Here is a 27,815-nt window from a genome sequence, read left to right as displayed (position 1 = left end):
GGGTGAAAACCTGTTAGCTCAGAGAGGCAGAGAAAGCACCCAGCTGCTTCCTCCTCTGCCATTGTCCCAGAAAGAGAGCTTTCTTCTACACTGTCTCAAAAACTCCTCCAACCGGATGTCCCTCTCTTCTCTACTTCTGGTGAGTCTCTCTCCCCGTTCTCGACTTCCAGCCACTTTCTATGGCTTTTTCCTGTCAAATGGTTGCTTGCTTCGCTTCTTGACTTGTGGTTGATTTTATTTAATCCTGTTTACAATATTCAAGCAGAAAGCTCTTGGATTAAAAGTATGTGCTAGGGCTGAGCCACACCACAACTAGAAACAAGTTTTTCCAGTAAATAACACAATCTCGGGGGTCATGGTGTGATCAAATATCCTGCAACACTTTTTTGTCGAATAAAAAGGAAAGGCTTTAATTGTAACACAGTAACATTACTTATAATAGTGAAGCTATTTCTGCCAAGCTTTCTACAATGTCCCTCTTGGTTGCACTTATTAGTTTCAGGATTAAGTATTTCTGAGTTCAAAGTTTTGTAAAATGTCTGTGTCAGTCTCATATGAACTCATCAATTGGAATGTCCTAAGCAGTTTGTAGTCCAAAGCTGATCTTTTTGGGTGGTGTTTGTCAGCTTAGTGGCAATCCTGGCTAGATGGAACACTGGAGGTGGGTGATACTACTTGGCCAATTTATTCTTTTTCCTGGGACATTTTCTCTTGATGATCCATCCTTCTTTTTCTTCTTCAGATGCCTCACTTGTCCAGTGGTCTCTGGATTCCTTATTTGGATGCCTTTATTCTCTGGGAGAGAGAAAGACAAAACCCTGTCTCAACCCTAACTCTGCGGGGTTCCTTTTTGGCAGGTTATATATCTTTCCTAGGGCAAAAATTTTTTTAGCAGCAGAAAAAAATATCTTTCAATTAAAAAAATTCCTTTGAAATTTTGAAACCAAATATATCTTAGTATGTGTGGGTAAATATACCTATATTTTCCTTTCTCTTTTATATTCAAATTCAAGGTTTAAGTATATTTATTTTTAGATCACAAAGGACATCCACTTTGCATTTTAGCCTGTCTTTTGAAAAAGGCTTATAAATTTAAATCATTGTAATTTTAATGTGCCCACTGCTGCCTCCCAAGTGCTGGGATTAAAGGTGTGAATCACCACCTCGATGTGGATTCCTTGTAATAGTGATTCTCATAGAATTGTCCTGGTTTCATTTGGTTCTCCATTTCCCCTTATTTTTCAGTGTTATGGGTAAACTTTCAAGCTTTTCAAATATGTAATCTACCATTCTTTCTGATTTATTCTGAATTTGTTCTCTGACAAATTTTAATATTCTAGTCTTAATTAAACATGATGCCAGTTTGTCCACTATTTCATTATTTTCAGATGTTTTGTCTGTCTTGCCTGTTTGAGCGACATAAAATTTGTCTTTGTTAGGTTCTGCCATTTCCACTCATGCCTCCCATGACCAGATATCTTTGCCATTTGTCTGCCAGTTAGTGGTTTTCCATTTTGATGACCACATAGCTGTACCACAGCACATGCACCATGAATTGGAGAAGATATTTTCCTTGTTGTTTGTCTTATAGCCAATAGTGCTGTACTTATTTTGGGGTTCCTTCCTCAGTATTGACCATTTCGTCCCCTGGTCTATAGGCTGCTGTTCCCATTAGTTCTGGTTTCATCAGAGGTTGATGGAGCACCAGTAAACCATGCATTAGTCAAATGTTGTGACCATTATGTTAGTCCTCATAGTTCAATAGGTGCCTCTTTGGGGGGAGGGGGTGGGAGTTTAGGGATGGAGATTATGGGCAACTGAGCTATTTCCTCAGTGCAGGAAGGCACAGACCCCTTTGGTAATGAAGGAATTCAGACAGGTACCAATTCCACTGTAATGCCTTCCTTCCATGGCTGAGCCCGCAAGGACTCTGCCTTCGGACATATCCAATCCATCATTTTAAGAGGCGCCCTTATGACCATAGGGTGGTTGGCAATGACTGAGTATAGAGTTCTCTATGCCGCTTAAAATGTCCAGATTTGTTTCTCAAAGAGGGAATATTCTCCGTATATGGAAACTATTTGCAATAGAAGCCAACAGGCAAATGTTTGTGGGCTCCCTTTTGCTTTATGAAGAGTCCCAGTTGCCAATTCCCCATTTAATATGATATCTACAATTAAGATATCATCTGGTTCGATATCGGTCAGGGTTGCATGCTCGGAGAAGAGCTTACTGGCAGTCACAAAAGCTGCTCTTTGTTCCTGTCCCTATTGGGAAATTAGTTCCCTTTCTAGTAACCCTGTAGAGTAGAGGGTTTTTGTAATAATCTGTAAATATGGTATGTGATTTCTCTAGTGTGCAAACATACCAATTAGGAGCTGTATCTGAGTTTTGTCCCTGGGTGGTGGGATCAAAGGTGTGCACCACCACCTTTTTTACTGTAACTCTTGAATTTAGAAAATAACTAATTATAGAGGTCCCCCTGTCTCTGGTAATTAGAGCCATGGACTACCATTTCCCTGCTCAAATATTTTATCTCAGCTCCAAATCATTCCAACTCTTAGAGATGTAGAAAACAAGTTTCAACTATAGTATCCCTTTTAATTTACTTAAAATATTTTAAATCTCTTAACTGTGTTTTTAATACCAAACATATCCTTTTTATTTAAGAAGAAAACTCAAAAGCTGATATCCAAGATGGTGTGGGTCATGTGGCAATCTACAGTCTAACATTCTAACATGGAAGAAAGACATGTGGTTTAAGAGAACACATTTTTCATTTCATGCCAGTAAGGCAAGTGGGCCTTTGGTAAATTATCACTCAAAAATATTATTTTTATTTTTTCATGCCTGATCAAAGGCATTTGTTAGTTTTTATAAGTTAGTTTGAACTGATTGACCAAGCACTCTGAACTATAGCCTCTCCTTTTTCAGGAGGTCTCTCCTGTTTGAATCTGATCTTTATCAATCTTGATGGTATCCACAGCTTTTCTTCTTCTGTGGAAACAAAGGCAAAATCTCTCTCCCAACGTAACACATTTCCTGGTTTTCATTCTGAGGTCAATGGAATATAAAAAAAATTATTGGAATGGAATAAAAAAATTAAAGACCTCAATGAGGTCCTTAAAATATACAGGCTGATTTAATTCAGCAGTTTTTTTCCCTACTATCCAATGTCTCTCCACAGTAGTTGTTCTTATCTCATTAGTATTTAAAAAATTTAAATAAAGCACTGTGTAATCTATCTCTTGGGTTCTTTATTATCCCTTTCTGTTTATTAAGCATATCTTTTAAAGTGAAATTAGATCTTTCTATAACAGCTTGTCCTGCAGAATTGTGTGGTATACCTGTAATATGCTTTATGTTGTAATATGCAAGAAACTGTTTCTTACTTGAGATATATGCTGGAGCATTATCAGAATGAATTTGTACAGGTATCCTCATAATAGCCATAACTTCTAATAAATGTGTAATTATAGAGTCAGCTTTTCCAGAACTTAAAGCAGTTGCCCATTGAAATCCTGAATTTGTATCTATGGTATGGTGCACATACTTCAATTTTCCAAACTCTGCAAAATGAAACACATCCATTTTCAAATTTCATTTGGGTACCTTTTGGGTTACTTCCTTGCAGGTACTAGAGTTTGATTATACAAAGAACAAGTAGGACATTTCCTTATAACTTCCTTGGCTTGTTGCCAAGTAGTAGAAAAATCTTTCTTCAAACTTTTGCTCTTAACGTGATGTTTCTTATAAAATCCTGAGTCTTCTAGCACATTTCCTATTAATAGCTGATCAATTTTACCATTACCTTATGCTAGAGGGTCTGATAGACTCATATGGGATCTGATATGTATTATATACAATGGATGATTTCTATTTCTGACTACTTGTAGTTGAATAAATAGCAAAGTTAATTCTGAATCATCTAGAATAAGTTCAGTGGTTTCAATATGTAAAATAATTCTTTCTGCACATTGAGAGTTCAGTAACTATATTAAGAGATTCAGGAAAATCTAATAATACCATAAGAATGGCATTTAGCTCTGATTTTTTTTAACTGAATCATAAAGGCTTTGAGCCATTTTACTTATTTTTCTTGACTTATAACTTGCCTTCCCTGATTTATTTGCATCAGTATAGAATGTAAGGGCTCCAGAAATTGGTGTCCCTTTTACTATATGATGGAGAATCCAATTAGTTCTTTTTATAAATTGAAGTGTCTGGCTTTTGGGATATTTGTTAATCTCTCCCAAAAAATTACTGCACGCTCTTTGCCAATGTTTGTTTTCTGCCCATAATGACAAAATTTCAGCATTAGTAAAAGGCACCACAATTTCTGCTGGGTCTGTTCTTGCTCATTGACAAAGTCTCATTTTTTCCTTTCAAAATCAATTTAGAAACATTTTCTACATAAGTCTTTAATTTTTTACGCTGTTTGTGTGCTAAAAATAACCATTCTAAGATTTTCTCTCTGCATCAGAATTCCTGAGGGAGATTGAGTAGAAGGCAAAATGACTAAAATACAATCAAGCTTTGGACCCAAGCGATCCACGTGTGCATCCTGTAATTTCTTTTCTACCAGAGCCAATTCTCTCTCAGCCTCAGCTGATAATTTTGTTGGACTATTTAAGTCCTTATCACCTTATAAAGTTTGAAATAAATTACTTAGCTCTTGAGTAGTTAATCCAATTATGGGTCATAGCCAGTTAATATCTCCCAGCAATTTTTGGAGATCATTAATAGTTTGTAATTAATCTCTCCTGATTTGTATTTTTTGTGGTTAAATTTTCTGTAAACCTATCTTATATCCTAGATAATTGATAGAATCTCCTCTTTGTATATTTTTTCAGGAGCAATTTGTAATCCCCAGCAAGGCAAAATTCTCTTTATTTTATCAAACATTTTTTTCTAAGGTATCTGCATCTGAATCAGCCAGTAAGATATCATCCATATAGTTTTTTGTTTTGTTTTGTTTTCGAGACAGGGTTTCTCTGTGCAGTTTTAGTGCCTGCCTTAGATTTTGCTCTGTAGACCAGGTTGGCCTTGAACTCACAGTGATCTATCTGGCATAAGAAGGCACTGTGAAGGCAAATTTCTCTCTATCTTGTTCTTGTAAAGGTATAGTAAAAAAACAGTCCTTTGAATCAATCACTATAATAGACTGTCCTTTAGGTAATAGAGAAAGCAAGGGGACTTCAGGCTGTTAAAGTGTCCATTGGATAATTCACCTTATTTATAGTTCTCAGATCTGTTATCATTATCTATTTTCCAGATTTCTTTTTAATAACAAATATAGGAGAATTCCAAGGACTGGTTGATTCTTCAATATGTTGAACATGTAGCTGCTCCTGTACCAGCTGTTCTAGTGCATGCCATTTTTTCTGATGTCAAAAGCTATTTTTCCACCAACATAGGTTTTACCAGTTAACTACTTCAATGGTAGGGAAGTTGGTACCTTTAAAAGACCAACCACTGTTGTGTCCTGCTTATGTACAACCTGAACCATCCATGACTGGTTTTGGTAGTACCTTTTAATATTTTTCTCAAAAGCATTCTTTACTTTATGATTTGTTTCTGAGATTTGAGGAATGTTAATCTGTGTTTTCCATTGCTGTAACAAATCATGTCCCCATAAATTCATGGCTATATAGGCCACATATGGCTTTAATTTTCCCATTTGTCTTCTGACCCTATACACTTGAACCACCCACCTTGTACTTTGTTTTACCTGAGATAAAATTCCAATTCCTAGAAGCTGAATACTTACCTCCCAAAGAGGCTAATATGGGTGACATGATTTTGGTGAAATTATTGTTACATCTGTTCCTATGTCTAATAATCCTTCAATTTCAATGTCATTTATTTGTAGTTTTAGCTTTGGTCTCTGATCATTTATAGCAGTTTGCTAAAATACTTGTTTTCTAGTCTCTCTTGAATTTTTTGCTTTATTTACTGAAGCTATTCTATCCTTTATTACGTCCAAAGCAGTGTTGTTTTTAACAATAGGCATTAAGCCTTTTAATTGCTCTGTAGATGAATTTCTTCAACAATGACAGGAAATGATCTCATTGAATTTGATATCAGGGTCTGTGGGAGGCCCCTTATGGCATTTCCTATGGCAAAGGGTTACCTTGCCTATCCCTTGTTGATCTATCTGCATTTATTAGTCCAATGCTGGTCTTTGTTACACCTCTGCACACTCCTGGGGGCTTCTTTTTAGATTATCTCTAGAAAAAAAATATTGCTTCTAGGAATGCCTTGCCTACAATCCCTTTTCAAATGACCTTGCTTACCACAATTAGAACATCTGATATTTTAATTTTTCTTAAAATTTTTAGAAATTACTTATCAAAGTAGTATGATAAATGTGAGATCCAATATCAGCAGTATTTCTAATCCATTCATCTATTGGTGCTGATCTTGCCTTTAAAGGGGTACTCACCCTTTTGCATTCTGAATTAACATTTTCAAAAGCCAGAGATTCAAATAATACTTGTCTGACTTATGGATATGATACTATTTTATTTACAGATGAATCAATCTTTGCAAAAAAAAATCAGTGAAGGCTTCTTTTGAACCTTGTATAATTTTAGTAAATGACTCAGACCTCTTTCCTGATTCTTCAGCCTTGTCCCAAGCATTTAAAGTGCTAAATGACATAACACCATGGTGTGATCATCAAATCCAAGCTGCCTTTGCAACTCCGCATATTGGCCTTCACCTAAAAACTGATCTTGGCAAATATTAATACCTCTAGCACTATTTCATTTTTCTATGGCTTTAGCTTCCTCTTTCTACCATGTTCACCACTGTAACTGAGGACCAGTTTTCAATATTGCTGTTGCCAAGTCTTTCTAGTCTTGGGGGATAATTCTGTTCTGAGTTTAATACAACTTTAACATCTGCTTTACATAGGACGAATGCACACCATATAAAATGACCATTTCCTTAAATCTTCTCAAATTTAGTATTTCTATAGGGTTACATTTAACTTCTTGATAACCTTGAGGGTGCCTATAGTCTCCTTGTAGTTCTTGTGTGGTGACTGGATAAACTAAGGCTGGTTTCTTAACAACCTTGGGCTATTCTCTTAAGTTTCATCATGTGTGGCATGGTAGGTTCTTGTCTAAATTCCTCTGTGTCTGAGTATTTTTCTCATTTTCATTTATATGCCTTTCTAAGGATTTTATCTTATCAGTCCACTTTTCATACTTGGCACAAAAACCCCACTATGGCTATTAAGGATAAAATGTTACTAGACTGATAGTAATTATAGTTGATATTATGTCAATCTCAGTTAAGTCATTTATCTTTTTATTTTCTGCTTCTATTTTCAAGCCATCTAAAGTAGCACTCTACAGGGTCCTAATGCCCTCTATTATGGTATTTCTCATCCTTAATGTGGGAAAGAATTTTACTTTTAATATAACTTAACTCCTTGAGGACTTTCCAGGTGTCTTACCAAATCTGTTGTCTTCTCTATTTGTCTGCAGTTGGTGTGATTCTCTGTGTGGAAGTGCTACACGTCGGAGAACCAAATGTTTTTGACTAAATTTCAATCATTTGATTTTACCAATAAAGACTTGGGAGCCAGATGTTGAGGTGAAAACATGTGCGGCGAGCTCCTCGGCCAGCGAGGAAGAACGACCACCATGCGAGGATCCTTCTCAGAACACACTTTATTGGAGCGCCTCTTGGTTAAGGGAGAGCGGGAGGTGAGGGGCCCCGAGGACTAAACTGCAGCTGCTTATAAAGGGAATCAGGCAGACGTGCCGTACTGTGATTGGGTCCCGCCAGAATGCTAGCACGGGGAGCCACGGGATAGGCTGAGGACATAAGGCCAATTACCATACTCGTGCATCATAGCCAAATATGGAGTTGTTTACAGCTAGGCTACCAGGAAGCCAGCGCCATCTTTGAATAGCGGCTCCCTACAAACATGCAAGTTCAGAGAGGCAGAGAAAGCTCCCAGCTGACCTTCCTCCTCAGCTGACATATCAGCAAGAGAGCTTTCTCCTATGCTGTCTCAAACAAAACTCTTCCAATCAGATGTCCCTCTCTTCTATGTCCTGTGAATCTCTCCATCCTCTGATTTCCTGTCACTCTCTATGGCTTTTTCCTGTCAACTGGTTGCTTGCTCTGCCTCTTGACCTGTGGTTGATTTTATTTAATCCTGTTTACAATATTCAAGCAGAAAAATCTTGGATTAAAGGTGTGTGCTAGGGCTGAGCCACAGCACAGCTCAGGGTTTTCCAGTAAATAATGCAATCTCCAAGTTCACAGTGTGATCAAATATCCTGCAACATTAGGTCAATCTTTAGCTGAGGAGTTTAGGATCAATTCTTGTAGATGTAACCAACCGTCTTATTAAATAAGAAACACAGAACCAATGCAAAGAAGAAAGCCAAGAGGTCAGAGCTAAGAGCTAAAACCTTATCCTTCCTCCTGCTGTGGTCCTACCTCTCCGAACCAGAGCTACTTCCTGTGTCTGTCTTTTTATAGTGTTTCTGTTCTGCCTTCTCATTGGTTGTAAATCCAACCACATGACTGCCTTGTCACGGCCTGTCTGTATAGACCTCCAGGTTTTCTATTGATTGGTATTGAGATTAAAGGCATGTGTATCCAATACTGGCTGTATCCCTGAACACACAGAGACTTACCTAGCTTTGCCTACCAAGTGCTGGGATTACAAGCATACGCCACCACTGCCCTGTTTTCCTATGGCTTGCTAATAGCTCTGACCCCGGGGAAACTTTATTTATTAACATACAAATAACATTTGAATACAAATAAAATATCACCATAAATTCTCTCAATATAGAAGCATGGATCAAGTTCGCTTGTCAGGACTTTCCTTTGATCAGAACTGAGGCACTTCTCAGCAGCTGGAGTTGTCTTTGCCTGGCTTCTTTTGTTATCCCTGAATGAACTGTTTCAACAGTCTTTGAGCTACCAGGCTCAGCAACAGGAAGAATGAGGCCTGTCTCAAGTTGGGCCATGGCTCTACTGAACTCAGCTGATCCAGCTCTAGCCCTACATCTTTGGAGGTCACCCTTCTCACCTCTTCTCACTGCCCCCCCCCCCATTACTCTGGTGTCTGATGGTCTTTGCTGTTTTTTGTGCATGTGTTTTCTCACCTTTTCCTTGCAAGCAGGTTCTCCATACTTGCTCAGTTGCTTCTGTGGACTCACTGTTTGGCCAGACCTTAACTGGCAGGAGGCTCAGTCCTTCCTGGCTTTGGTGGTCGCTGCTGAAGAGCATCTTCTACCTCTATCTGACAATGTCAAAAGATTCTTTGTTCAACTTGTAATCCCTGAGTGTCCCATCAATCTTTTGTTTCCACATATTTGTAACCTTATGTAGATTCAGAAATGTTCCTGATGCTATTTCTTCATGCACTTCAAGCTATGAAGCCTTGAGGTAAGGGGCACTGTGTTTTCCTCATGACTCTTTATAATCTGTTTAATCTGTTGGAATAAAGCTGCTTCTGTTCCAACTCCCAGAAGCACAGTAGCATGAAACAGGACAGCTCATTGGCTATGAAGACCTGTATTGCAATATAAGATTTCATCCCAGCATATGTCACAACTAGCCTCAGTTGACTTATAAAGGCTCTTTCAGTGGGGCTGATGGTCATATTTCCCTCTGCAGCCAGCAGTGTGGACAAAATTTGTATATCCATCCCATGATGAAATAGTCACTGAGCAGAGTGGCAGACCCTTCTGTAAAAATGGGGTCTCACTCACCACACAAGGCTGAGCTCCTGGCTTCACAGTAGCACATTTTGAACCTTCTGATACTTGATCTTAGAGCCATCTTGATGATGGAGTTCCTGTGTTTGGTGTCAACTGAATTGTCTTCGAGGCCCAATGAGCTGGTTTCTCCATTGTTTGAACCACAACATCACAATCTGGAGATATTAATAGCTCAAACACATCTTTTAGTTCTTTCTTTGTATAATTTAAGAAATGTTACCATCAGAGATATAATTAGCAGAGAAATTCTACCACCTTTAATCACAGGTATCACTTTTGCTGGGTGAAGTAGAGCCGCCAAACACAAGCTTTGTATTTTTTTAACTGCACATTGTGTATATGTTTGTGTGGGCACACTTGTTCCTTCACACGCGTGTGGCTATTAGGACAACTTGCAGGAGTCAGTTGTCTTCTTCCACCCTGTGGGTCTTGGGGATTGTTCAGTTTGGTGGCAAGTGTTTTGACCCCCTGAGCCATACCACCAGCCCAGCAATATTATATATAAAGTCACAATGACAGCATAGTGTGGCCTAAAGAAGTTTTTGGGGACGGTCCTCATGGTGGGAGGTGATGGTGGGAGAAACGTGAGGCAGCTGGTTGCACTGCATCCACACTCAGGGAGCAGAGGGAGATGAAAGCCAGGGCCTCACTTTTCCCCATTGAACTACCCAGATTATACTATGGAAGCCAACGTAATTCCCTTTCAACATATATATCAAGTCCATCAATTCTGTTCCTCTAGAAGACCCTGACGAATACAGGTGCTTAGAAACTGCTTTTGTTAAAAAGAATGAACTTCTCTTTTGGGTCTGTAAGATAATGAAAAAGTATGGTGAAATTTTGGCATTTTGTCTCTATCCTGTTTTTGTATTAATTCTAGGAATAGCTGGGTCCAGTAGGACCTTCTCCCTAGATGAAAGTTTCATGTGGGGGGTGGCTTAATCTGATTAAGCCCAAAGTTCTGGTGTAACTTCAAACTAGGCATTTTCCCTTTGTCCCTGGAAGGTGGGACTGCAGCCACACACAGTGCCTCTGTCTAGTCTCTACCATGTCAGCAGGGAGAGGAGACGCAGGTGGAGGAGGGGAGCTGTGAGAGTGACGGATGGGAGAGAAGTCATGGCATGGCATGAGCAGCTTGGTTTCCCCAAAAACAGTGAGCCCCTGAAGGGGCAGGGGAGGCAGTACAGTCATGCCCCCTCCACCTTTTGACCCTCTTCAGCTGGTAATAATGGGCATGGTCGAAGAGCCTGATGGATGGTCTGCCCATCCTCTCTTGCTAGATAGGAGGATGGCTATAGAAAAAAGACAGCATGATCAGTTCGTGTGTGTGTGTGTGTGTGTGTGTGTGTGTGTGTGTGTGTGTGTGTGTGTGTAAACATCAGCCCAGGTCATACCTATGCCTGCTGCCACCTGGATGTCTATGGCTGCCTTCTATGCACTTATTCTCTGTGGGAACATAGGCCTGGATGCCTGCCTATGTCCCTTCCCATTCCTGTAGGCTAGGGTAGGGGGTGCAGTCAGATGAGCTTGGGGAGATTAATTTATATGAGTGAGCTAGAAGAGGATTCACTCACTCTCTTACCTTCTGTCTGGCTTAGCAAACCCTGAGAGGGGCAAGATAGAGAGCCATGCTGGTGTCCCTGTCTTTATCTGCACATGTCCTTCTCTGCTCCCATGAACCCTAACTCCTAGAATGGAGAATACTTACAGAAAGAAAAGAAATAAATTATTTCTTGGTGTTGTTTGTTTTCCTGAAATTTGGACAAAGATTTGGGTTGTAGACTGAGCCATTTTAAACTTCCCTGCTTTTATAATTATCCTCACAGAGATGAAGATATTGTCCCCCTCACTTGGGATACCAGACTAGTTGTGTTGACTAGTTTTATGTCAACCTGACACAAGCTCGAGTCATCAGAGAGGAGGGAGGCTCGACTGGGAAAATGCCTCCATAAAACCGGGTTATAGGCAAACCTGTAGGCCATTTTCTTAGTGATTGACGGGAGAGGGCCCAACTCATTGTGGGTGGTGCTATCCCAGGGTTGGTGGGCCTGGGTTCTACAAGAAAGCAGGCTGAGCAAGCTATGGGGAGTAAGCCAATAAGCACACTCCTCCGTGGCCTCTGCATCAGCTTTTGCCTCCAGATTCTTGCCCTGCTTGAGTTCTGGTCCTGACTTTCTTCAGTGATGAACACTGATGTGGAAGCTTACGCCAAATAAACACCTTTTCCCCAACTAACTTTTGGTCATGGTGTTTATCACAGCAATAGTAACACTAACTAGGACATTATTGAAATAGTGATTTCCAAGAAATTGAAATTTCCCCAGAATCTAGTGATGGGAAAAGGACAAAGTTGAAGCCTGGTGTCAGCCAGAGAGATGGAATAGCGATAAGACGGTGGGCGGAGCCATACTGTGAACAGGGCTGCTTAGTAATGCATACTTCTTGCCCTCTATTTGAACCTAAACTTTACGCCAGGACAGAAAAGATAAACTCGAGAAGGATCACTGGACCTGGAGTTCCACTTCCCAGTGTGGCCACATTGAATAAATCTTTCTCTTCTTTTCATGACTGTTTCCTCTATCTGCCTTCTGAGCCTAGCTTGTATTGAGTTTCTAGGACATAGGCTTAGACCCTAACAACTCTAGTAACACTCTTTATCTGAACGATGGCAATTTCTAGATAACCATAAATTCTTAAACACAGAAGGCCTGAGCTCCTCTTGTCTGAGGGCTGCTCTGTTCTCCCTGCCTTTCATTCTTCCCACTTCACTTGGGGCCTTACGAGTGATGCTTCTGATGGCCCAGAGGGCCAGGTGCATCGACATTTCCTTCCCAGGAGAACCGACAATGTGAGGGCCAGAGGAGGAGGGAGGGATGATAAGAGGGACGTGGACACCTAAGAAATGGGAATAGGTGATCAAGCAAGAGCCTGCAGCTCTTGACTTCTAACACTGTTTCTCTCATCTGCTAAAGGATATGGAAGCCTGGCACAGTCACACACACCTTCAATCCCAGCACTCGGGAAGCAGAGGCAGGAGGATCTCTGTGAATTTGAGGCCAGCCTGGTCTACAGAGTGAGATCCAGGACAGTAAGAGCTACAGAGTGGGACCCTGTCTCTAAAAACCAATATAAATAATAAAAACCAAAAGGATCCAGAAGGTGCTTGCTTTGGGAGTTCTGGGGTGGAGAATAACATATCTCAAATCTTGTTTTGAGAAATGAGCAATGTGCTGTTGAACAGCTGTGTGGAAAGACCAGCCCAGGCTTTGAGAAGTCCAGGAGTAGAGGCTCCTCCAGCCCTACTTTCCTGTCAACTGCTTTCTGTTTCTAACACTATTATCAAGGTCAATACCTCTGCCCCTTAAGTATAGCATTGGAGTTGGCTTAGGGGTTTCTGTCCCTGTGATAACATTGTAACTAAAGTGCCCAGTACTGTGCCTGCCCACCGCTGGTCCATGGGAAGAGTGGCCATCACCTTCCATATGGATGCTGGCTTTTGTCCACAGCAAGGTTTGTGTGTCTCCATATCCCTATTCTCTGTAGCAGGGCAAGGTGTTGAGAGGCCTTAGGCTGCAAAGGTCTAATAGGTTATTATGATGTGTGGTCTAGGGTATTTGAGCAGGCTGCATTCTGCTTACATTCCAAGTCCTGTGGGTTTTTTTTAAATTTTATTTTATCAGGGTGTCACTATGTAGTGCAAAGAGGCCTGGACCTCACTATGTAGCCCAGACTGACCTTGAAGTTGCAGGAATCATCCTGCCTGGATCTCCCAAGTACTGAGATTACAGGCCTGTCCAACCACACCTAGCAGAAGACAATGTAACCAATGCTGCCGTGGTGGACTGTTGGCTTAAATGGCATAGGCTGTCACAGCCCAGGCCTTGGCACTGAGTCTATACACCGTTCCTAAGGGGCAGCGGTGGGTGTGACCTCCACTGCTTCCCGAGTCTTCACGCTCCGCATTCTTGTCCTTTAAGTTTCTCACTGACGTCGACACACAGAGAAACACCGGATATCCGATATCCGTGCTCAGAAGGAGCTTTCGGGAGGCGCCTCCTTCACAGTCGGCTAACTGAGCGGCCGGGTGAGGGCTAGAGAGCCACTCGCTCCGCTTGGAGCCATCGCCAGCCACACAGGCCAGTGGTTCCCCAGGCACACTGCTCCTCTGGGGACCAAGGCTGCTGACCATCCCTGACTGGGACCAGGCTTCTTAGCAGCAGAATGGCAGCATTTCTGTGATCAGTAGGCACATTCTCAATTTTAAAAGTTTTATGTGTGTGTGTTTGTGTGTGTGTGTGTGTGTGTGTGTGTGTGTGTGTGTGTGTGTGAGAGAGAGAGAGAGAGAGAGAGAGAGAGAGAGAAAGAGAGATAGAGAGGAGAGAGAGAGAAAGGGGGTGGGGCGTGGGTTCATGCATGCCATGACAATCATGTGGAACTCAGGACAATAGGACAATATTTGGGAGCTGGTTTTGGCCTAGCACTGTTGAGGCAGGGTCTCTCTTATCTGTTTTTTTGCTGGGTTCTCTAGGCTAGCTGGCCTGTGGGTTTCTAAGTGACTCTCCTGTCTTCACCTCCTATGTTGCCACAGGAGTGCTTCGGTTACAGATGCTTGCCACCCCACGCAGCCTTTTCTTAAACTTGGATTCTGGCTCAAACATGGCCACTGCTCGCAATGATGAGCTGTCTTGTTGGCCCACACTCTCACTCACTGTGCATCAGTTTTCATTTACTTGAGTACAAAGGCCTTTGACACTCACGAATCTACAAAAAATAATTTATTAATAAAGGGTAGCAGCTCACTCTGTGGTGTCAGCGTCGGCTGCTTCGCTCTCTTCTGCATTGGTGGTCGACACTCGGGTCTGAACCACCACCACTTCTTCCCTGCCCTTCCTGCAAGAACAAGGCCAAGGCTTTCACACTCTGAAACCAGCAACCTGCCCACAGCTCCTCATTTGTGCTAACACTTACCTTGGTACATTCTTATTGAAAATCTCCTCCTCTCCAGAGGACTCCTTGTCCTGTAGATCCTGAGCCATGTTTTTCTTGCGTGTGTCATGCAGCGGCCTATACATATCCCTAAGCCATAGTGGCCACCTTAGCCAGAAAAATCCTTCCTAGGAAACAGAAGGGGAGACATTAGTTCTGCTAACCCCTGCCTTCTCCAGCCACAGCACCGAGTCTCAGGCTTACCTGACTCTCACTGTCCTTGTAGGATTTCTTACCCCTTGGAAGAAAACACATGCAGAAGGCAGTTAGTGATTCTGTCATTTGTGTGTGTGTGTGTGTGTGTGTGTGTGTGTGTGTGTGTGTGGTGTGTCTGGGGGATATCTTGGCTCTCCCAATAACAAAAATCACCCCAGCATTGGGACTTGAGAACAAATGCATGCATGTCTGGCTTCTAGGAACTTTCCAAGTCTGTTCTAAGGGCCCCACAATGCCTCTGGGGAGATCTTTGTATGTGGCTTGTCCTGGAGCATAGCCAAGGCACCAGCATGACATTTACCCCACTTATCCTTTTCAACAAACTTATCACTTTAAAGAAGCCACCCTGGGCAGGAGCTTTTTGCTCTCCAGAGCCTCTCCCATCAGTGCCCTTCAGACCAACTCTCCCATGCAGACTTGCTGAGGTGAGGGAGGGGCTGCTCCTGCTTGCCTAGCTGCTTTATCCTCCAAGTGCAATGCCCAAGTCCACAGCACAGCTGACAGACTCACAGAATTTCACCCTGCAGACTGCCTCTGATGAGTGGGTCATGAGAACAGTTTAAAAGTCATGGCTAGTTGGGCATGATGGATCATACCTATGATTCCAGTCCTTGGGAGGCTGAAACAAGACTTTGAGGCCAGCCTTGGCTACATAGTGAGTTCCCGATGCTACCAACAGCAGAACAGGCACAGCCTAACCTTCTTTCCCTAAAGAAATGGTGGTACTTGGCACCCTCCTTGCTAGGCCTGGTTATATCTGCCTCTTTGGTGAGCCAGGCAAGACATTAGGGGAAACCATGTTCTTCCTGAGGTTCCCCAACGAGGCTCCGCTCCCTGCTAGCTCTTAGGTTCTCCTTGAATGATTGCTAATCTTGTATTTACCTTGTGGACTTTTCTTCATCTCCCTCTCTTGTTGCTCTGTGAGAATAAACCTGTTTTGGAAGAAAATACAATCATGATTATCACAGTGACTGCTGTCTCCAATTTCTAGCCATTCCTTTTACTTGGTTAACATGTACCCTGCTATTCTTTCCTAATCCCTCACTTAGGGGCTCCCATGTAGCTGGCACAAAGTACAGTGTATTGACTGTTTTACATGAAACTCAACAAGTCCTAATAAAAACTCCTAAAAGTCAAATATCTTTAACTTCACCAAAGTATCTACCAGAAGAGCAAGAGCAGAACACCTTTTACCACAGCTACAAAGCACATGTCTTTTGGTGAGGTCCTGAAATGTAATAAGGAAAATAAACATTTCCCCCAAAAAATATTGGGGAGAAAGGAACCAAACTATTACTGTTAGTATCTGAAACAATAAACAACCAAAAAGTTCAAGACAATCAACATCTCATTAGAGTAAGAGGATTCAATACTGTTGGCTAGTCACAAACTAGAAGAGATAAGGGTCCCGAGCCCAGTGGATTCTCATGTACCTTCAAGACAAAGTAGAAACTGCAAGATGCCGTTTATGATGGCAATGAGGTGGACAGTGTCTCAGAATAAATGTAACTTAGAGTGAGTAAATTCTTTGATGAAAACCCGGTAATTCTTCTGGAGAACATTATGAGAAATGACAAGCCAGCCTAGGCCACAGAGTGAGTTTCTGTCTGAAAACAAAAACCAAACTGAAACAACAGTGAACGCTCAGAGGCAGGCCCGGGTTTAGTCCCCAAGAGAAGAGGAAGGAGGAGCAAGAGGAGGCGGCGGCAGTGAAGGTGAAGAAAGGAATTAACTGTCAAATGAAGGACAACTGTAAATGCCATGCTTTCTGTTAAATCTCGTCTTTCCTACTTCCGTGTGTGTGCTCATGTGTGTGCCGTGTGCTTATGTGTAGTGAATGTGCATGTGTGCATGTGTGTGAATGCTTATGGAGGCTGGAGGCTGACGTCGGACATCAGCTAGCTCTTGCCTTTCATTCCCCGATTCAGGGCTAATCAAATCCAGGGCTCACTGACATGACTAGCCTCACTGCACAGCTTGCTCTTGGGCAATCCTATACATGCCTTTGGGAGTGGGAATTACAGGTGGCTGCAACACCACCACGCCTGGCTGGAATTTCCCTAGGTCCTGAGAATTTTAACTCTAAAGTCTGATCTTCATGTTTGTGTGGAAAGTGCTTCAACCTCTGAGTATCTCTCCAGTCTCAACATTTCCTCCCTCCCCCTCCCTCCCTTCCTCCCCCCTCCCTCCCTTCCTCCCCCCTCCCTTTCTCCCTCCCTCCCTCCCCCCTCTGTCTCTCCCTTCCTTCCCCCCTCTGTCCCTCCCTTCCCCCTCCGTCCCTCCCTTCCTCCCCCTTCCTTCCTCCCTCCCTCCCTCCCTCTCTCTCTTTCTTTCTTTCAACAAAATAAGACCAGCTGACACTTGGTAGGGAAACTTTCAAAATAGTTGCACAATGCATGGAAAAACAGATCAGAGACCAGGAGCTTGCCCTACCAAAGCAACAGGAGTTATTCAGTAATGGGGGGGGGTTCAGTTACTGAACAAAGCAACTCTGATTAGCAGTGTGATTCTTGTCCTGGCACAGGAACAACAGCAGGATCAATAAATGTCCAGACAGAGATGTATCTTAGACCAGTGATGAAAGAGCCAATCATTCAATAAAAATTATTTCAAATCTAGATATTCTTGTCATGGAGGGATATTCCCTGACTCAGCCATACCCCTCAAAAATGAAATAAATTCTAGATGGGTTAAAAATATATATAAATAAGAGAGGCTGGAGAGATGGCTCAGCACTAAGAAGCACTGACTTCCCTTCCAGAAGTCCTGTGGAATATTCCTATACACTGTGTGAATATGTGTTGCTGTGATTAATAAAGAAGCTGAGTGGCTAATAGATGAACAGAATAAAGTTAGGTGGGAGAGCCAAAGTGAGAATGTGGAAAGGAGAAGGGTGGAGTCAGAGGAGTCACCAGCAGGTGCAGAGAGAAGCAAGATGGGCATGCAGTGCTGAGAAAAGGTACCCAGCCATGTGGCAGAGCATAGATAAGAAATATGGGTTAATTTAAATGCAAGAGTTAGCTAGTAAGAAGCCTGAGCTATTGACTGAGCATTTGTAATTAATAGTAAGTTTCCGTGTTGGTTATTTGGGGGAACTGGTGGGTGGGAAAGAAATATCCGCCAACAAATGGTACCCAAACTTTGTGCAACTACATCCATAAAACCTGAGAGAGCAGCCGGGCGTTGGTGGCGCACGCCTTTAATCCCAGCACTCGGGAGGCAGAGCCAGGCGGATCACTGTGAGTTCGAGGCCAGCCTGGGCTACCAAGTGAGCTCCAGGAAAGGCGCAAAGCTACACAGAGAAACCCTGTCTCGAAAAACCAAAAAAAAAAAAAAAAAAAAAAAAAAAAAAACCTGAGAGAGCTTGGAAAAGGGTTCTAGACACACAGAAACAGAGCCAGGAGCAGCTTCCTAGTCTCATGTCTCTCATACTGGCCTATGGTACAGGGACGTGTCTCCTGACCACAGCCTGTGAGCTTGAGCAGTCAGTGCACTATGAGCTAAGCCACATGGCAGGTTCCCACAATCTGTCACACTGGCTGCTGTGCAGAAAAGCGTCTCCTGGCAGCCGCCTGCAAGAGGGAGCCAATTACCAAAACAGAGGTGGAGGGCCAAGCCACACCGCTTAGCAGTCTAAAGGCTCAAAGACCTAGGTTCAATTCCCAGGGCCCACATGGTGGCTCATAACTGTAACTTCAGTTTTAGAGGATCCAATACTCTTTTGGCTTCCATAGGCACCAGGCACAAATATGCTGCACAGACATGCATACAGGCAAAATACCCAGTGTACACACACACACACACACACACACACACACACACACACACACGCTATCTCATACACACACATATATAATGGATATATATATATGTATATATATGTGAATGTTATTTATATATAGTGGGTAATATGTATATATCTGCTGAGGTGCTGGATATGGTGGCACATGTCTCTGATTCTGAGGCAGGAAGATCAGGTGTTGAAGGCCAGCCTCAGGTACATAGTGAATTCCAGGGCATTCTGGCTATAGGAGACCCTGTCTCAAGCTCCTTCTCTTCTGGGGTTGGGGGAACATGTACAAATGACAAAATAGTGCTAGGAAAGTGCTAGAAAGCAGTACCAGAACGTGCCTGGATTCCCTGAGGTGGCAAAGCCTCTATAATGAGAGCATAACTCATACAGAAGGGGGCACAGGCTGGTAGATGATTGTGGCTTTCTCTAGACACTTTCCTTCTCCACTGGGTGGTCTTTCCATGCAATGTATCAATGCTTTGGGTGGTTTCATTTTACCCCCACACTCCCAATACTTCCTGTTGGTCTCTAAGGAGGTAAAACCGACCAGTGGTGTGTGTGTGAAGGGTCAGGTGCAGGCTTCAGGATCAGGGAACAGGGCACTGTACTCTTGGTTTGGCCACTGGGCCTTAAGTTGGCTCTTTCATCCTAGGAGAGGCTTGATAAGCTCTACCTTTCCTGAAGGAGTCTGTGATCCCATCAGACAGTGAATGGAGAACTCTGTCCTGTGCTCGGTAGGCACAGTGCTGACACTAAGGATGCCACAGACAGTGTGCAGACCCACCCAAGGCTTCTGCCTCTGCAGCTGGGACTAGACAGCTCTGTACCTCCACACATTTATTTTTAGAACTACTATTTTCTCTATTATGTTTTCCCCTTACATTTATTGATAGATGTTTCTCTTTCTTGCTTGCTTGCTTACTTTTCTTTTTTTTCTTTCTTTTTTTTTTTTGGTTTTTTGAGACAGGGTTTCTCTGTGTAGTTTTGGTGCCTGTCCTGGATTTTGCTCTGTAGACCAGGCTGGCCTCGAACTCACAGAGATCCGCCTGCCTCTGCCTCCCGAGTGCTGCCCGGCAGCAGCTGTTTCTTTAAGGTGAAAAGTAGCTTTTAGTAGCTGTCCACTAAGTAGTTAAATGGCTGCTCTAGTACCACTTATTCCTGTCCCCCCAGTGACCAGAGGATTAAAGGGTGACATTTCAGAACTCTGTTTCTGGGCAGGTAGCCCAGTGGCAGAGCACCTACTTAGCTTGCACAAGACCTAAAATTAATCGCTAACATCCTTGCCTATAGACACAAATGTTAATAATAACTGGTCTGTCCATTGCTTTTCTCTATATGATACTTAATTTTTTAGTATCTTTGGACTTTTTAGACAATGTTTAATGTATCCCATGCTGGCTTCAACTCACCATGTAGTTGAGGGTGGCTATGAACTCCCAATCTTCCTGCCTCTGTCTCTAAAGTACTAGAATTATGGGAGTATGCTACCAAGCCTGGTTCTGTATGCTACTTTAAATACGTATTGGATTTTTATTATTCCTCATCCGGTAATTGACTTAATGTCTGTCTTTCACTGAACACCGTGACTGTCTACTACAGGAGAAATGCTGTGTACTTTCAGTCCTCACAGATGCCTTCTAAATGGGCAGAAGAAACAATGACAACACAAGTAGAGGGCTGGAACGTTGCTCAGCGGTTAAGAGCGCTGGCTGCTCTTGCAGAGGACCTGGACTGGATTGCCAGCACCTACACAGTGGCTCACCAGCACCTGTAACTTGTTCCAGGGGATCCCACCACCTCTTCTGGTAGTTATTCTATGGTATACTCCTCTGGATTGGACATTTCTTCTAGGAGGGAAGGGGAAGGCTTACCAGCCTCAAGCAGGAAATGGGAGGTGAACAGAAGCTGGCAAGTCTGAAAACACAGTCATGGAAGAGTATCGAGAGCCCCTGCCCAACAGAACAAAAGAGGATACAGTGGCTGGCCTTGGAGACTGAGCCGCAAACTGCTGACAGAGACATTTGACTGTGACAGTGGTGGCACTGTACTCAGACTGCAACGAGCTCTGCAGGTGTAGAGAGCCCCAGGATTTCTGGATTTGGGGAGTTGTTACCCACGTTGGAATAGGATCCTGGTGATGCAGCTCTTTGAGTTCGCCTTGCTCCTTTTAAGTAACTCCTCACCCATGCTCCTGTTAGTAACCCTAATAAAATAACCCACTGGTTCACCAAATTGGTGCAATTTTTACTTTGGTCCGTCATGGACTCTCTTTCAAGGTAAGTAATGTATATGTGTATGTGTGGTCTCTCCAGGAAAAATATATCACACAACAGTGGTGCATAGACATGCATGCAGATAAAATATCCAAACACGTAAACATTTTTGAATAAATGCAAGGACAGGGTGAAGTGTAAACACAACTAGAGAGCAATGGAGGACTTCACCGAGATTTCCCGGGAGGTCACAGCCACAGTAGGAGTGGAGATGCTGTCTCTCCAGTGGCCAGAGGACATCCTCTGCCTTCTACACTCACAGTTCCACCATCCTCACCGGCAGAGAACTCTCCATTGCTCCCATGGTGTCTCACACCAACCACCCCTCTGACACCAAATCAGAATGTTACATAACGACCTGACACTGAGGAGCCCTGCTGCAGACAGAATACCCGTGAACACACAGGGACATCACTTGTAGACAGAGGGTAATGGCTCAGGTTTTCAGTTCGCAGGTTCTAAATCTATTACACAGACAGGGTACATTCTGGACACATGACTGTACTGTTGTCCTTACCTCAATGAGACAGAAAATGATAATCAAAACTGTCACGACTACAGTTACAGATATTGCCAAGATGACTTTGTTGTTGTAGCCATATCCTGGAACTGCTTTTGTGAGCTAAAAAGTACAAGATAAATGAATAAATAGTCATTTCTGTTGTCAAGTGATAAAATAAAAAGAACGAGAGAAGGTGAAGGCTAATTGCTCAAAATTCATTCTTGAGCTGTGCATGGTAGCACGTAGATCATCTAGCAATTGGGAAGTAAGCTAGGAGGACTCATAGGAGATTGGTTCCAGCTTCAGCCACAGGGTGAGCAGGCCACTTTGGACTGACTGTACAGTGAGGTCCTGACAAAGAACCAAGGTCTGGGCATGTACCTCTGTGCTCGAACCCTTGCTTAGCTTGTACTAGGCGCTGGGTTTGATCTACACTGAACAACAAAATGATAGAAAACAAACAAACAAACAAACCTAAAAACATTCTTCTAAGCCGGGTGGTGGTGGCACACACCTTTAATCCCAGCACTCAGGAGGCAGAGGCAGGTGGATTTCTGTGAGTTCGAGGCCAGCCTGGGCTACAGAGTGAGTTCCAGGAAAGGCGCAAAGCTACACAGAGAAACCCTGTCTCAAAAACAAAAAAACAAACAAACAAACAAACAAACAAAAAAAACTTCTAGGTGAGTAGCTTTCAGATTTATAAGAGATCATACTGGATCTAATGTATTCCATGCTTTATTATTGTATACTTCATTATATTCTGTGTTTTAGGTCTGCTTCAGTCTCTAAATTTAGAAACAGTGGAAGCTAGGTGTGGTAGCAAAACACATTTAATCCCAGCACTGTGAAGCAGAGGCAGTGGATCTCTGTGGTTCCAGGCCAGCCTGGTTTGCATGGGAATCCCAGGAATTCAGGGCTACATAGGGAGACCCTGTCTCAAAAACAAAACAAAACAACTCAGCAAAATACACACCGAAGCACAGCAGAAATCACTGTCTCTAGTGTGTGGCCAATACAAGATCTGGAGTGGGAGCCCCTGGTCTTTCTGCTTGAATGACTGAGAAGTCAGGGGCCCCACATTCCAGCACTATCCTCACCTGACTTGGTTCCAGACCCTTCTGTTCACCTTGGGCTTCTGTGCTCTCATTGATGTAGTTTTCGGTTTTCCACTGCTCTGTATCCCAGTCAGTCCTGGACAACTTGAATTCTTGTTGCTCACTGAGAAGCTTCATCAGGAGCCCTGTTCTGGAGATGAGCTTGGCACAGGACAGTTGCACGTGGGAGTCAGTGCAGTCCATCTTCAAAGTCCTGATAACATGAGAAATAAGCCTCCTCACGTTATTGTTGGGGATAAGGGGCCGCAGCTGCTTGTTTAGATGAGATTCAAACTGATCACCTGGTGACATCACCAATGGGTACTCATTTTCTTTGAAATGGACATGTGAGTGAGCCCCCAAGATGAAGTCTAACGGTGGCTCACTGGTTTGCTTAACAGTTGTAATTAAATCGGATGTAGTCACATTGGACTCTGTAGCCGGATTCTCAGGGGTTGTAGTCTCTGATGCAGCTCCTTCAGGCACAGTAGTGGTGTTTGGTTTGAGGCTGTTTCCTCCAGTATTAACTGTATTAACTGTTGTAGTATGATTTTCTTCAGGTGGTTTTTCTGTAGAAGGTTCTGAAGCAGCATATAATTCTGAAAAAGGCTTTCCTGCATAACTCAGGTCTCCTAAAGATGAAAAGACCCTTCCCGCAGGGGAATTTACCAGGCTCCTCACTGCAGAGGATGCTGGCTTCTTTGCAATCAACTGGAAATGAGACTTTTTCTTCCTAAGGTTTCGATGTCTCTCTTCAGACTGTAAATTAGGATTAGACCCCTTCGTTCTTTTCACATTGGCATTTGCACTTTCTAAAACATAAATGGTGTAAGACAAGTCTTTTCGTCTGTCTATGAACTCAGGTAGAGACTTTGTAGTGGGAGCCTCGTCCACCAGCGATTGTTCTGTGGGAGAAGACACTGCCTCCCTGTGTTCCTTTGGGAGCAAGGGCTCTGAGTGGAAGGAATTTCCCCCTGACTTCCTGGGCTTCTGCCCCAGATGGAGCTGCTGCAGCTCTGTTGTGGGTGGGCTCCTGAGCTGCCCGTCTTTGGCGATGTTCTCCACAGGTGTGTGGTCACTCTGCTTGCTCCACAGGCTCTTGGCACTCACGTCCTTGAAATGCCTTTTCTGTATGCTTCCTGTCCCCTGGAGCACTCTGTTCATCCTGTGGAGCCTTTTCTCTGCCTTCTCAATCTCTGCAAGACTGCTTTCCTCTGCCTGGGCAGGTTCCCATCTCTTTTCAAATATCCGTCGTTTAAATTTGGAACCCAAGCGGCTAGACTGCTGCATAAGCATGGCGGTTTTCTCTTTCTTTCTAACCTCATCGATTTCTGCATCTAACAAATTCTCTAGAAAATAAAGCTTATTCAGTTTATTTTTGTAAGCCATCTTACTTGCCTTTGGTACAGGGTTAAGAGCAAGACTCCTCGAATCATTTTTGTAGGGTTCCAGTGAATTATCTGTACTTTGTATATTAGAAAACAGCACTTTAATGAATGGTAACAACGTTGACACTACATCTTCCAGATTTCCCTCTGAGAAATATGGCAGTATGTAATTTAGGGCACTAATAACATCACTTTCATCGTTAAAGTCCAGCTGTTCATTCATGAAGCCTGAAGAGCTAAGAGCATCTTTTTCTAAAGCGCTGCTTTCGGGTTCAACAGCAAGCTCGGTGCTGGTGTTCTCTTTCCGGGACTGCAACACCTTCATGAACGGTCCTTCTGGGTTCCCTATAGAGGCCTCCACTGTCAGAGACGAAGAGATTGCTTTGGGTCAGAGGACACTGGCAGCCCTTCCCCAGTCCACAGCCATTTAACGCAACCAAATAAATTAGGGGTCAGCAAATGCTGGATGGAGTACCCATGAGTGGAGAGAAAAATAAACCCAAATTTAAACCTATGAAATGGCAATGACAACCAGAGGGGACAGGACCAGCCAAGCAGCTGCTTGGAACATTCTACAGCATACACACAGGGCGCCTATGGAGAGCTGCCCACGTTCAGTCCTCAGGAAAAGCTCGCAGTTGGAATACAGGGTCTCACTAAGATGCCTATGTGGCCTTGGAATGGGCTCCTTTTGTCTCAGCCTCCTGAGTAGGTGGCATTACCACCATGTGCCACCACACTCCACTTAGAAAAACACTTTAAAAATCATATGACACCAGACATGGTGGCGTATACCTATGATCCTGGCCAAAAAAAAAAAAAAAAAAAAAAAAAAAAATCCAGAGTCAGAGACAGGCAGGTTTGTATGAGTTCAAGGCCAGCCTGGAACACTCAGGGAGTCCTAGGCCAGCCTGGAACACTCAGGGAGCCCTAGGCCAGCCTGGAACACTCAGGGAGTCCTAGGCCAGCCAAGCCTACATAATGAGACCCTTCCTTAAAAAACTAACAAACAACAAACAACTCATTAAAATCACACAAGTGACCTGTGGCTAGAAAAACTTGAGGCTGAGCACAAATACAGAGCTGGCCAATCTAAGCATGTTCTATTAGGAGAGGCAGGCAGCACTCACTGTTTCTAGAATGAGAAGCTCTTGGATTCTAAACCAAAGGGCATCACAGTGTTAAGAAAGTGCATAAGAAAACCAAAAAAAAAAAAAAAAAAAAAAAAAAAAAAAAAAAAAAATCTATACCTGTCGATGTAACCAACCGTCTTATTAAATAAGAAACACAGAAACAATGTAAAAGAGAAAGCCGAGAGGTCAGAGCTCAGAGCTAAAATCTCACCCTTCCTCCTGCTGTCCCAGCATCGCGAAAAAGACCTACTTCCTGTCTGTTCTTTTTTTATAGTATGTTGTTCTGCCTTCTCATTGGTTGTAAACCCAAACACATGACTGCCTCGTCACTGTCTGAATGTACAGCCTCCTAGGTCTTAAAGGCATATGTCTCCAATGCTGGCTATATCCCTGAACACACAGAGATCTATGGGATTAAAGGCGTGTGCCACCACCGCCACACTCTTGCTATGGCTCTAATAGCTCTGACCCCCGGACAACTTTATTTATTAACATACAATCAAAATAATATTTCAGTGCAATTAGATTACCACCACATATACCTTCCCTAGAGGTCAGGGGTGCTTGAGATCATGTAGTGCCATTTATGATAAGTGACCACTGAAGCAAGGTACGGAGCACAGTGTATATAGTTGCCAGAACGTGAACATTTATGTCACCCGTCCTGTTCCAGTCCATCTCTTGCTCTTTTTGTGTATGGAACAACTTTATATGTATATATTTCTTTGGTTTTTTTGAGACAGGGTTTTACTGTGTAGTCCTGGCTGTCGTGGAGCTCATTCTGTAGACCAGGCTGGCCTCAGACTCACAGAGATCTGCCTGCCTCTCCCTCCTGAGGGCTGGGATTAAAGGCGTGCACCACTGCAGCCACCACCACCTGGCTAATAAGTATATGTTTTTAAAGAACTCATTTTATGTGTATGAGTGTTTTGCCTGTATTTACATATGTGTACCTCATGTGTGCCTGGCCTGCAGAGATCATAAGAGGGCATTGGATCCCTTGGAACTGGAGTTATGGATGATTGTGAGCTACCATGTGGGTACTGGGAACTGAACCTGGTCCTCTGCAAGAGCAGCAAGTACTTTAAACCACTAAACTATCTCTCTAGCTTCATGTGTGTATGTGTGTGTATGTATGTACATATATTGTGTCTGCATGTGCATGATGTGTATGGATACATTTATGATGGTTTGAGTGTGGAGGTCAGAAGGCAACTCTGTGGAGTTTTTCTTTCTTTCAAACTTTATGGGAGTTCCAGAAATTGATTAAGATCACCAGATGTGGGGCTGGAGAGATGGTTCAGAGGTTAAGAGCACTGGTTGCTCTTTTGAAGGTCCTGAGTTCAATTCGCAGCACCCACACGGTGACTCACATCATCTGTAGTGATGTCTGACAACCTCTTATAACTAACTAACTAACTAACTAACTAACTAACTTTTTTTTTTTTTTTTTAAAAAGGATTACCAGATGTGTGTGGCAAGCATCTTGATCCTCGGAGCTCTCTCTCTGGCCCACAGAACAATCATATTTTTAAATAATGCAATAATATCTGAGAGCCCAATTTTTACAAGAGAGAAATTCAGAAGTTTAGGGAGTTCTATTACGAATGAAGAAATAGAAGTAATGAATTATTAAATTTTAGGACCACCACAGAAGGGGGTGTGGTGGTGGACAGATTGTAAGAGCCAGAGGACCAGGAAGTCAGCCGTTGAGATTTTGTCATCTAGGAATGACAGGAAAGTTACACCCGTACCACCTCAAAAATACTGTCACCTACACAAAACCTGAACAAGGAAAACATTAATAGACATATTAAAGGGAAAATGTCATGAGGCCCCTCTCCTAGACAAAGAATTACAGGCAGTTAATGACTGCTGAGAGATGGAGAATTAGTCTCTCCCAGGGAGGAGCCTCCTAATTGGTTATCCAATAAAAGTGGTCAGCCACGAATCATATACACACAGCAGCACCAACAAGACTCAGCAAGTCATATTATATATTTATGTGTTTATATCTCTGTATATCTAGCAATAAGAATCAGGAAAAAGAGTCAGTTTGAGAGGGAGTCAGGGGGATATGAGAGGGGTTAGAAGGCAGGAAAGGAAGGCAGGAAAGGAAGTGATTAATTAATTTTAATTAAAATAAAAAATAATTTAAAAAGAAAAATTATATTTACCAGTTAAAATTATATGTCAATATTAAAACATTTATCAGGAAGAGACTCACGACAATATGTGGTGTTTATCAGACATCCAATATGACAATGCAGTTTGATTGTCTTGCAGACAATCTCAATATCAGCTTTATATTTGCAGAGGCAGCAGACCATGTGTTTAGGCAAGATCCTATAAACAGGAAGACAGAACATTGGTTTACTGGAAAAGCCTTACTGAGGTGCAGAAGAGGCAGGCCAAGGCCACCACAGGGTTGGAGAGGAAGGAGTTCTTGAGGCACGTGGCGTGGGCAGTTGGGTGGGGACTCAAAGGCAAATTGCTGCTCTCTGAAATTGAAAATAATCATGGAGGAGGAGAGGTGCTCAAAGAAGGGCGAGTGTCAGGGTGGGTTTGTGCCTAAAACAAAGGTGACGGGAACAGAACTAGGTGACATGGGTGGAAGAAGCTCCCAGCTCAAGTCTCACTCCATTGGTCATGAACAGGAAGAAGGGCCTGGG

General features: G+C 43.0%; 1 protein-coding gene across 1 annotated transcript in view; it reads right to left on the bottom strand.

Annotated features, from left to right (window-relative positions):
- Positions 1–14,518: 14,518 nt before the first annotated feature.
- The window catches only part of LOC119086141 (leucine-rich repeat-containing protein 37A2-like), a 71,110-nt gene continuing 57,813 nt past the window's right edge, over positions 14,519–27,815 (bottom strand). The window contains exons 11-17 of the mRNA XM_037200786.1: positions 27,371–27,489; positions 22,626–24,370; positions 21,544–21,648; positions 15,843–15,892; positions 14,949–14,982; positions 14,727–14,872; positions 14,519–14,648 (exon numbers count right to left, since the gene is read on the bottom strand). Of these exons, the coding sequence (XP_037056681.1) occupies positions 14,555–14,648; positions 14,727–14,872; positions 14,949–14,982; positions 15,843–15,892; positions 21,544–21,648; positions 22,626–24,370; positions 27,371–27,489 (2,293 nt within the window). The 3' untranslated portion in view covers positions 14,519–14,554. The remainder of the gene's footprint in view (positions 14,649–14,726; positions 14,873–14,948; positions 14,983–15,842; positions 15,893–21,543; positions 21,649–22,625; positions 24,371–27,370; positions 27,490–27,815) is intronic.

This window comes from Peromyscus leucopus, chromosome 8b (genome assembly GCF_004664715.2).
Source record: "Peromyscus leucopus breed LL Stock chromosome 8b, UCI_PerLeu_2.1, whole genome shotgun sequence".
Classification (NCBI taxonomy): Eukaryota; Metazoa; Chordata; class Mammalia; order Rodentia; family Cricetidae; genus Peromyscus; species Peromyscus leucopus.
This window is presented reverse-complemented; position numbering and strand designations above follow the sequence as displayed.